At 37.5% G+C, this 12,183-nt stretch overlaps 1 protein-coding gene across 1 annotated transcript in view; it reads right to left on the bottom strand.

The window, feature by feature from the left end:
• Positions 1–1,577: 1,577 nt before the first annotated feature.
• LOC124596637 (tyrosine aminotransferase) overlaps positions 1,578–12,183 on the bottom strand; it is a 189,236-nt gene continuing 178,630 nt past the window's right edge. The window contains exons 8-11 of the mRNA XM_047135865.1: positions 9,935–10,063; positions 8,402–8,485; positions 2,798–2,896; positions 1,578–2,464 (exon numbers count right to left, since the gene is read on the bottom strand). Coding sequence (XP_046991821.1) covers positions 2,318–2,464; positions 2,798–2,896; positions 8,402–8,485; positions 9,935–10,063 — 459 coding nt within the window. The 3' untranslated portion in view covers positions 1,578–2,317. The remainder of the gene's footprint in view (positions 2,465–2,797; positions 2,897–8,401; positions 8,486–9,934; positions 10,064–12,183) is intronic.

Here is a 12,183-nt window from a genome sequence, read left to right on the forward strand (position 1 = left end):
AGCATTGTCCTGCAAAATTATGGTCAGGTCCTGCAGAAAGTGTCATCACTTCTGTCTGTATGCTGTTCATTTTGGGAACATGACCTGTGACCAGCTCATGACAGTTGTTTGTTATAAACCAAATATAACTTTGTTTAGCTGTTTCTGTTGTTGTGCTTAATTGCAGGTTCTCAACACGGTATGTTTGTGTTGTCAACAAATGTTACGTTTGTCTTTTCACTGTCAACACCCAATACTCTTATTACTAAACATCCTTCGGGAGGACGACGGTTCAATCCCGCGTCCGGCCATCCTGATTTAGGTTTTCCGTGATTTCCCTCAATCGCTCTAGGCAAATGCCGGGATGGTTCCTTTCAAAGGGCATGGCCGACTTCCTTCCCCGTCCTTCCCTAATCCGATGAGACCGATGACCTCGCTGTCTGGTCTCCTTCCCCCAAAACCAACCAACCAACCAACTAAACATCCTGTGGAATGTAACATTTAGCTGAATATGGTGTGATGCCATTCATCATTTTGATCTTCACTTAAAACACAGATATGGGAACTTCTCTCTCTCTCTCTCTCTCTCTCTCTCTCTCTCTCTGTGTGTGTGTGTGTGTGTGTGTGTGTGTGTGTTTTCACATGCTCATTCGCTTGCTGTCCTCTTTCTCATAACGGTTGTTTATTCAGACTTAAATTTTCATTTGCTCTTTGTTTTGCTCTTTTTTGGTATTAATTTCTTTAAGTTTGGAATATTGATTAGCAACAGTTACTGGATAATACTGCTGCAGAGCATGAAAGTAAGCTGTATCCTTACCTACTATTCATTTCCTGTGCTGTCTCCCTCCTTCAGAATTTCTATGGTTATGCTTCTTTTCTCCTCTCCAACATCTTTATCCTGATAAAGAAATTCTAGAAAATTATGAAAGTTAAAGATTCAATTGTGTTTTCAGTTTTTGTACCTGTCAGTTCATCTCTAGTTGCTTCTCTTTTTATAGTTGTGGTGGGAAACTATTGTTATCAAAAATATTTTCAGGACAGTATTTAATGCTTTGTTCAGCTATAGTATTTTGGTCATGTGATGTCTTGCTGAAATAGATTCAACAGAATTTGTTGGACAGTAAACACATGGAACAAGTCTAAAATATTATAACTAGTTCTTTAAATGTATTTTAACATCACAACGAAAGTCATTTCTGTCATTCAACACAAATTTTCATGGGATGTCCCACACTCATCATGGAGACTGTCTGCAGTTCCATCTACAGTGCTGTGCATTTGCATCAGTAGCTGCTTTCTTTCAGTTTGTTTGACTTCAGTTATGACAGATGCACTCACTTCTCACTTTCCATGACTGCAGAGAAAACTTCATTGTTTTAAAAGGAAAAGAAATGAATGTTTAACAACTATTTAATGTGATCTCAAAAGTTTTCTTGATGTGATTGATGAAATAAAAGTTCCATAATATGGAAACAACAACTTGGCTGAATACCCAGAAGCACTGTATGAACTATTGAATGCATTCTAAATAGGCTGTAACAGTTTGAGGGTTTAATGAGAAAGGTTAATGGTTATTAAGAGACACTGTGTATTTATTCAGAAAAATGACTGCATTCTGCAAGAAAACATTCTCCAAATAATTTTACACATTTCATTTTCACTATTTTACTGTAAAATTATCTTACATTGTCTATGATACAGGTCTTATGTATTCCACTTTAGAAACATGCATAAATTATATTTTCTCCTTTTTTCCCCTCAGTCATCCCATTCTTTAATACAAAGTTGTAAAGATACATACATGAAGTCGTATACTTATGCCCAGTGAATATTGAAATCAGTAAAAAATATAAAACAAATAAAATAATTAAATCTATCACTCTGGAAAGGATTGCCTATTGATATCTATTTTAGTAGGTATTTTATGAAACTTCAGTGAAATGGAGCATGTTGCTTTAATCAAATAATACAAGAAATAATGCACAGATAGACAGAAGTCTAACCTGATGCATATTCACAATCTCTCCTCTGACAAACATGAAATTTATTCAGCTTTTTAAACAGTAAGTATATTGTTTTGCATGTACAAAGTTGTTATAAATTGCTTAACTTCATCACATGTATAGATTTCTATTTTTCACCTCCACTGAATATTCCAGTCACAATTAAGAAAAGCGGTCTCCGGACTTCAGGAAGTATGTTTAGAAATCTGATCCAATCATAAATATAACTCATTCACGTACTTCTCATTATTCTTGAGGAGGAACATGTTAGATAATAGGTGTGGGTGCTCAGCATAAGCTCAGTAGCTTTTTAGGAAATCTAAGATTCTTTTACATCATGTAATGCTCACAGATGAAATTCGCTTTGAAAGGTAGTCCTGGTGATGACGCTGGCAGAATGCAGCTATTCTTTTGCAAGCTTTCTCCATTTGTTCTTTTGGAACTGTCAGCACGAGACGCATGTAGTTTGGGTAATTGAAACACTGTCAAAACACAGTTACAAGCAGGCATCAAAATACGTAATATCACAAATAATGAAACACAATTACAAGCAGGCATCAAAATAAGTAATATCACAAATAGTGAAAGAGACTTCTTTTGTGCTGTTCATGTACAAGTGGAATGCAATATGTTATCTTATATAAAATGTAAATTTAGTTTATTGGTGCTTCTTACACTTAGAAAGCAATGGCAAAGTATATAGTCTGAATACAGAAAAACAGCAATTTCCATTCTACAACAATACAAAAATGAAACTGTTTGTCAACCTTTCATACTTTAAGCTGCCTCTTCTAAGAGTGCATGTGAAAACTCACCTGACTTGGTAAGCAGAACACTGATTCTTCACTAACAAGTCTTTCAACAAAATCAAGGTCTGAAGAAAATTCTGGAAATAATGTTACCGTTATTCCTACCTGGAAAACAGAAATTTCAGTATCAGTAGGTATAAAATGTACATGAAGTGTCACCTAAACTGGAATGTGTCTTACATTTTATTGTAAAATTCACATATTGAAGTATAAGCTAAACTTAATATAAATTGATTACGAGGGCTGCTCTAAAAGTATCCAAGGTTATTTTTTAACGTTGAAACCAACAATGGTATCAAGGTGCATGCATGCTCTCTATGTTTATAGGCATATGTAGTGTGTGTGGACTTGATATTTTTTTTTTCACAGCTCTGAGAACAGTCAGTCCCTGGTTAGCCACTGACAAAAGTACACATGTTACTGGTAGTCTTCAGAATTTGTGTTTTGAGCAAAATGATAGAAAAAGTGGAACCATGTTATTGCATCAAATTTTGTTTTAAGCTTGGTAATGCTCACGTTGAAACAATCTCCAAGGTTCAACAAGTGTTTGGGGGCGAAGCAATGGATACCACATGGACAAAGGAGTGATACAACCACTTTCTGATGGCCACTCACCAGTGAAGAGTGAAGCATGTTCAGATTGGCCCTCATCATCCACAACTGAGGTTGTTAATTATCACATAAGGACCCCGGTGATGCAAGATAGACAGATTGTGATCAGAGAACTTGCAGACGAGGTTGAAATTAGTACTGGATCCATTAATTCCATTTTAATGAAACATTTGGACCTCAGGAAGATCTCAACAAAATTTTTGCCGAAGTTGCTAACAACTGAGCAGCACCAACTTCGGAGATTGCACATGACATGCTGGATACTATGAACAGTAATCCCAACTTCCTTAACACACTGACAATTGGTGGTGTGTCCTGGGTTTGTGTGTGCAAGCCAGAAACAAAATTCCAGCCACCGCAATGGGAGCATCTGTCATCCCCGAGACCCAAAAAAATGAGGCACGTCCATAGCAATGGGAAAGTCAGGCTGACCATCTTTCTTGACTCCAATGGCATAGTACATCATGAGTATTCCCAAGAAGGCACTAATGTCAATAAGGAGTACTACCAAGAGGTTCTGCATTGCCTTGATGAAGCAGTGAGATGTAAACAGCTGGAAGTGGTCAGTGGCCAGTTGGCACCTTCCCCACAATAAGGCACCCACTCATTGCACTAAATTAATTCAGAGCTTTTTGGCCAAACACGGCATGGCTGTGGTCTGTCACCCTCTCTATTCCCCTGATCTACAACCAAACTAAACTGAAAAAGACCTTGAAAGGGATCAAATTTAAAAAGAAGGAAGACATTATACAAAATTCAACAGAGTAGGTGTGCACCATATCAAGAGCGACTTTCCAGCAGTGCTTCTAGCAGTGGCAGTAGTGTTGGAAGAGGTGCATAGAAGCTGAAGGGGACTACTTTGAAGGTGACAAGTGTCGTACAATAGTATCTGAATAAAAATTGATTTTTAAATAAAAGTCGGATACTTTTTGAACAGCCCTCTTATATGCATACAATAGTACGTCTAGTACGATAGTGTACTGGAGAGCAATCTATAAATTTTCACTCTGTGAGCCGGCCGTGGTGGCCGAGCGGTTCTAGGCGCTTCGGTCCGGAACTGCGCGACTGCTACGGTTGCAGGTTCGAATCATGCCTCAGGCATGGATGGTGTGATGTCCTTAGGTTAATTAGGTTTAAGTAGTTCTAAGTTCTAGGGGACTGATGACCTCAGACGTTAAGTCCTATAGTGTTCACAGCCATTTGAACCATTTTTTCACTCTGTGTAGCGGGTGGTACCTGTTTCAGGATGTACTTCAAACCTCTCCCCAAAAGGAAAGAAGTGCACCTATCCCATTCATTAACTAATACTTATCTATTTTTATACATTGGAGTTATATGGTATAATGTTCTGGATCAACTCTTCATTGTGGGAGAAAATACATATTGCTCAGAAAAGAGCAACAAAGATGACATGGGGTATTTATCATTGGATCTCTTCACAGAGCTGAGCATGCAGACAATAGTCTTATAGTGCGTGTAATTATTTCATTATGAAGTTGATTGATAACAGTCAGAGTTTTAAACAGTAACATAAATATAATAGTGGAAGGGAAAAATGTGTACTATCCATTACTCAGCCTTTGCATACTGTCAAAAGGAATAAAGTCATAAGCCATTGATGATATGCTGAGTAGACTGAAGAGAGTAACATAAGAACTCAAGTTGAAGTTGCATCTGTTTGACAGAAGATTCCGTAACAGGGCATGTAATCATGGAAGCATTCGAAAGAAGTACATTTGCCTTGACAACATATTGGCATATTTCACAGAATACTGGGTCATCATAGATATGATCCATGGAACAAGAAACATACTAAAGTAAATGTAGTTGTGGAGTTCAGCAGTAAACGGTATATGTGTGAATAACTGTTGAATCACAATACATATAGACTCCATGTGTAGTAATCCTATGAACTAAATACTTTACTGTCAGAGTTCAAAAACTATCAGACCAAAATACATTGTTATTGCTTAGAAAGTAAGTTCTAATGCGAGCAACAACAAAATTTTCGTGTACACACTGTGTGTGGTTTCCTTTCCGAGGTGGAGATAACATTATTTTGTCAATCCCTGATCATACTCCCAAAATTCACAATTCAGCTGAGCTATAAATCTGTTTGTTTTGACTTTGCCATTTTTCATGTATGATTGTTGTATATGTGCCACTCTCAGCTGTTGTTTATCACATTTGTGAAAGATATTAGCAGATTCAAATTGAAAATTGTGGATGTGTCTGAATTTATGTACAGATAATGTCTTTCCTTTTGTATGAAGACTTATTTCTTAGCCAGATAAAAGGTTTTAGGCTTTTTAAAATGTGTAACATTTGAGTTGCTCAAGAAGTAGTTTTTTTCCTTCTTGGGAAGTATAAAAATTATTTTGCAAATACTAACACTATTGTTTGAGCTGTATTTTAAGGAAGTTCCTGTTCCATTCAAAATGCTACTGTCAACGCACATTTCATAATTTTCATAATGGTTTAAAAATATTAATTTATTATTCACTCCCTCAAACATAACTGTGTTCCATATACCCGAGAACAAAGAGGAATCCACTGAACGAAACTATCCACACTGAATGACTGCGACAGCAGGGTGGGCTTTATATAGCCGTGGCATTGTAATGTTTCAAAGCATCAAGGCGATGCGAGGTGGAGGGTTCCAGGCGCTTCTGCTCCAGTCCTTTTGATGTTGCTGCAGTCGCAGCGCTGGCCCGCCGGTGCCAGACTTTACCCGAAGGTTCGTGCACCAGGACAAATTCTAAGTGTGCCCACTGCCCCATAACACTATCATGATGCACACCACTCGTTTTCAGTTAACCTGCTCAACTACCATAATAATTATTTGTTTTAACTCGGGCCCCCTCAGGTCTCAGGGGGCCTGTACTTGTGGTGTTGTTTGTTGCAGGTTTCTAGTGTGAGTCGTGTACGAGGTGTATTTTGAAAAGATTCCACACTGACACCTATCTGCGCCATTCAATCTTCGTATTAGCTAGGTACAATGTTACATTTGCTTACAGTATGCTTGTGTGTTCCTTGAGTGCACTGTGACTTACTGGTCTGTTAGTGTGTGACAGCCAAAGCCACAGATCATGAGTGGACAATGGGATTTGCCAGTGCAGGAAAAGCTGACATGCTCATGGTGTATGAAGAGTATAGCAAGAAAGCAGTTCATTCTTTTACGGTGTATGCGGCACAATATCCCAATATACATCAATCATCTCAGCAATTATTTAGGCCTATCAATTTTTTCAGTCAGTTATGTCTGAGGGTAGTGTAACAGCTAGACAATATAACAAAAGGAAACAAGCAATGATGGAGGAGGGAGAAATTAATGTTCTTGCTGCTGTTGCGGTTGACCACACCCGAGCTCCTGCACAATCGTATGAGGAAATGGCATGAGTCACACAAGTGCTCTATGCATTCTCCCTCAACATAGGTTTCATCCATATCACATCTCTCTCCATCAAGAGCTGCATCAAAACAATTATGAAAATAGTGTTAACTTCTGTACATGGGCATTAAGACAGGATATTCCAGATGTATCATGTGTCTTGTTTAGCGATGAAGCCACATTTACCAATCACGGCCAGGTAAACTGCCAAAACATGCACTACTGGCCTGTTGACAGTCACCATTGCCATCATCAGGTGGAACGTCGGTGTCCATGGAGTGTAAACGTGTGGTGTGGGAAAGTGAACCACTAGCTCATAGGCTCATTTTCCAAAGATAGAACACTGAACGTGCACAAGTATCACGACTCCCCTCCTAATTGACCATCTTCCATGGATGCTAGAAGACGTTCCTCTACAGACTAGAAGGAACATGTGGTACCAACGTGATGGCTGTCCAGCCAATAGTGCATGAAGTATACTACAGCATATTTTCATGAATTGTTTCCCTATTATTGGATTGGATACAGAAGATCTGTACCTTAGCCAGCCCATTCCCTGGATTTGACGCCTCCAGCCCATTCCCTGGATTTGACGCCTGTAGACTTTTTTTCAATGAGGAAAGCTGAAAGATGTTGTCTACAAGGACATACCAACTACACCTGTTAATATGCAAAATGTATTACTGCAGGCTGCTCGGACATCTCTGCTGAAATGCTAGCATGTGTGCAGCAGTCGTTTGTTACCATACTGGAAGCATGTATTGCTGCTGCCATTGGTCATCTTGAACACAACCTGTGATGGTCAATTGTCTTGTTACTGGTCAAAATCCTTATAACTAGTGGATGCACTTGTGTTGTTCTTTAGTGTGTGCTACCACAGGTATTGTACAAGTGTCAGTGTGGGAACTTTTCAAAACATGATATCTCATAAATGATTCGCACTAGAATTCTGCAACAAACACCACTGACATTCTAATTTACCTTACTTTTAATTTGTTGAAGTCAATAAGTATTGTTCCATTTAAAAAGTGTGTTTGCACAAAAATACACTTTCTAAGTATTACTACAATCACCTGATTGGCTAACAATACAAGCCCCTGACTACCAATCCATTCTGTGAAAAATTCACATCAGCAACACTTTCCATTTCTGCAGTATTTGTGGTCAAGTTTTAGGTGATCCACCGTGTATATGCTAAGTGTATTGCCCTGCAGTTGGGCTCAGTATTTGTCAACAATTTTTTATGTGGTCATGTTATTGGAATAACTCTTTGGGAGACAATGTTTCAGTATTTCTGGCTGAATCTGTGGCTGGATATATTTCTTTTATTTCACTCCTGATTCATTCATGACACTAGCTAGTATATTAGAGTATTATTGTTGTAGTGGGTGACAAAAATACTTCCCAACTCTAGTTCTGTTGGTTACAGTCATCAAACTCTGTGCTGTTTATTGTAATTTTTGATTTGTCCATTATATTAGACAGAAGATGTGTAAACTAAGTGCACACTTCTTTCAAAAAACAAATACAACAACAATTTTCCCATGACGACATATTTTACCATAATATGTCACTGAGTTAAGTCGATACTAAATACTTATACATACCATCATATACATAGCACCCTGAGGCATTACTGGACGAAGGCCCTTCACTTCAGATAAAATGTCATATGCAAGATCAGCATTGTCCTGTTAAAAAACAGAAGAAAAGCATAAGAAAGAGAGTGCACTGGGTGGAGCTGTTGATAAATAGCATAACAATATGGCAAGGGAATGGAAGCAGAGTAATATGTATTGGTGTAAATGACAATGGCTTTGGTGAAAGCTTGGCAGGATGAAGCCATCAGGAAACAAGAACAACAGTTGTTAGAAAGGGAGTGGTTCCCTTGAGGTGGACAAAAAACAGAAGAAAAGAATGAAAATATAGTATATATTGTTGCCATTTTCAGGTATGACTGGTAGGATTTGCCTTCTAGCAAGAACATAATTATATGTTGGTCTCAACCTGAATGTGTTTAATGGCACTTTAGCCATTATCACCTAACATTAATTTCTTTGTCCTTAGATTACATTTTGTATTTTCAGAAATTATTTGTCCACTTCAACAGCTGTTTGTTATAGAATAAATGTGGAATGCTGTTTTTATTTTAGTGAACCAGCTTTGAGACTTTTTAGATGGGATATTAGTCATTTTTAGTAAATGCATTGTTATACTTTTTGTCAATTTTTTTCATCATTCCTATTCATGGTTCTAGCAGTTACTTGTTTGAAAACAGGATTTCCAGGCTCACTTTGGTACCATCGACTGCATTTGCAGAGATTATGCTATAGGATTTTGAGTAAAGGAGAAGGTTGCTTTTGTTATATGAGCATAATTTAATGTTGATTTATTCAGCAGTAAGAAAAATAGAAAAAGTGATTGAAATTATTATTTGTTTTATTTGGTTATGATTTATTTAGTATTCATTGTGATCTAGTGTTCATTTGTGCTTCATTGTCTTGTCTCCTCCACTTTTTGCTGTGATGGTTAGCATACCATCAAAATGACTGGACCAAGATAAGGTTGTCGAGACACAGACAAGTATCTGATTACTATGAGAAACTGAAGCAAGAGCACTGTGTGCTTTAAATAAAGATTCTGCTACTTAGTTAGTGATTCAAATGTGTAATCTTGAATCAGTATCCAACTGCTTTAAGTCATTTGCAAAAGTTACTCATTGTTCTTATTATAAAAGTTACTGATTGAGCTCAAGACTTGCTTTCCTAGGTTTACATACTTGTTTGGAATTTAAAATCCAAAAGTAATTTTCATTTGTACTGAGCTATTGATTACTCAAGACAATACTCACTATTCCATTTGCCCAGTGATTTGCAAATTTATGTTAACAGAAAACATGTAAGAAGATCATAATTGGGAACTTCAAGTTCTGCAGGGGAAAAATAAAAAATAAAACCTGCAAGTTGGAAAATAGTAGATGAATGTCTCAGAATCCACTTCTGAGGTACACCACTGAAGTTTAATCTGGTCCTGTAGTGTCATGAACACTACAGAAAAGAGAATTATGAAAAATCAAAACAGGAGTGTTACTTAATTATACCTTCATTCTTTTTGTAATAATATTTGCTGTGTCAACTCACCTGTAATACTTTTATGGTGTCTTCAAAGAATTTCTGTGGTGTGTTGCTGAGTATGGCAGGAATGGCTCCTTGTACCAGTGTGTTACTACCAATAGTTCTCTGACTGAGGCTTAGAAGAGCCTTTCGGATCTGGTGAAAGAAACATGTTTCAGTAAGAGGCAAAATATTTTCAGGAAACTGATGAAAGAATGTATGTCATGTTATTCTCAGCCACAGGTAGATTATGTGGTCAAAAGTTTCCAGACATTTGATAAATGTAAGAAGTGAAAATAACAGAATCTGGGACCTCCTCCAGCTATTGTAAGAGGGTTTTATCATAAGGAAATGTTTTCCGTTAACTTCTAATACTCTAAAAATGCATTTTGGTTGCATTCTTTCTCCAAAATTGTGAATGGCCATTGCTGGGGATTAGAGTGGATTTATCTGGCACACAACAGATGCTGATGCTGAAGATGTTTGATGACATTCAGCTTTGAGCAGACATAAAAACCCACATTACTTTTCAGAATGAATCTTTCTATCTGTAGTGTTGCTCTGAAACTTCCTGGCAAATTAAAATTATGTTCTGTACTGGAACCTGAAGCCAGATCCTCGCCTTTTGTGGGCAGTCCTCTTTCCAAATGAGCCATCCAAGTAACTGGACTGTAAGAGAAACTTCCTTGCAAATGTGAAGCTGTGAGGATGGGCTGTGTGTCATGCTTGTATGGCTCAACGAGTAAAAGCATTGGCCACAAAAGGCAAGGTTTTAGGTTCTAGACCCAGTCCAGCCATGACTTTCACTTTCCAAGATTTTCTTCAAACTACAGTGTAACGGTTCTTGTATTAGGGACAGCAGTACAGGAAAGGGCTCTTTCCAAACTATTTCCACAGCATGGGAAGCATGCTGTGTGCGATATGTGTTCAGAACATCTGGATTTATTCTGAAATCCTAAAACAGATCCACATTATTATGTAATGATGCCATCAAGCTTCATTGTTGCCACACAACTCAAATAAGTACCATCAACCAGATCTCCATTAAGTGGAGCCACAGTGTGAGGTAAATTAAGAGAGGCCATCCCCAAACATATTCAGAACAAGTTAATATACTGAGGTGCAGTTTTGTAGGAACTATAGCAGACAATGTGGTGAACTTTTTAATGAATGTAAGCAGTTTTTAGCATTTTTAACTTTCAAATTGTGACACCAATTTTTTATGTTCTTATGGAACTATATAATTTTTTCTCATGACATTGGAAAGACCTTATGAAGAGAACTTCAACAGCATGGTCTGTATAAGTCATGACCAAATAGTAACAAGATAACAGAGTGCTAACACTATTCTACTATCAGGAACAGACATCTGCCCTGTTATGTCAACTATTAGCAGACATATGACTTAGATACAGTACAAGTGTTCGTTGTGATTATCATATCAGATGCTCAAAATATTGACACTGAGTACTGATACATAATATAAAGCCATTCCTGCAGACTATACAGCTCACTGAATTTCATCTGAACTTATCACAGGACAAGCCCATGTTATATGGCATTTCATGTCTTCAGCAGTTGTTAGTGTTTCCTTGCAGACCTCTTGCTTTAATTTTCCCCACAATCCAGATGTGCCAGTTAAGCATGCATGCCATTTTGTGTTTCCCAAATGACCAATCCAACGATTTCCAAATATTCTGTGAAGGAATTTTGTCATTATCTGTGTGGAATGAGAAGGTTATTTGTCATTTTGGTACCACGTGAATTGCTTTAATTCAAGTCAGTTGTCTTCCAGTAACTACAGCAGCATTTGTGTTTTGTGCTGTAGATCCATGTGTCTATTTAGAGTTTCATCAATAAAACAGGGACCAATGATGTGATTACTGAAAAACTTGCACCATATGCTCACAGACTAAGGTCACTGCATATTCAGTTCTCTCTGTCAACATGTATTTTACTGGCCAGTAGGCCATATTATGAAGATTTGTTTATAAAAAATGCTTTGTAATCAAGATCTTGCATATAAAAACAGCATCCCTTTGCATTTTTTGTACATGTCATTAAGAGTCATTGTCATCAAGCAGATGATGGAGCAAAATGTGGAAATGATAAATGCATTTGAATGTAGTATTTGCAGAACAGTTCTTTGGCTGATCCCTCTTGCACATTCAAGCTGTCTCGTAGTGACATGTGAATTGTGTGTTACTGCTGCTACAATATTAGTTACTTGCATCCCATTAGTTTCTGTTTTTTGTGGCACATTTTATTCTTCACAC

The sequence above is a fragment of the Schistocerca americana genome, chromosome 2, assembly GCF_021461395.2.
Source record: "Schistocerca americana isolate TAMUIC-IGC-003095 chromosome 2, iqSchAmer2.1, whole genome shotgun sequence".
NCBI classification, from domain to species: domain Eukaryota; kingdom Metazoa; phylum Arthropoda; class Insecta; order Orthoptera; family Acrididae; genus Schistocerca; species Schistocerca americana.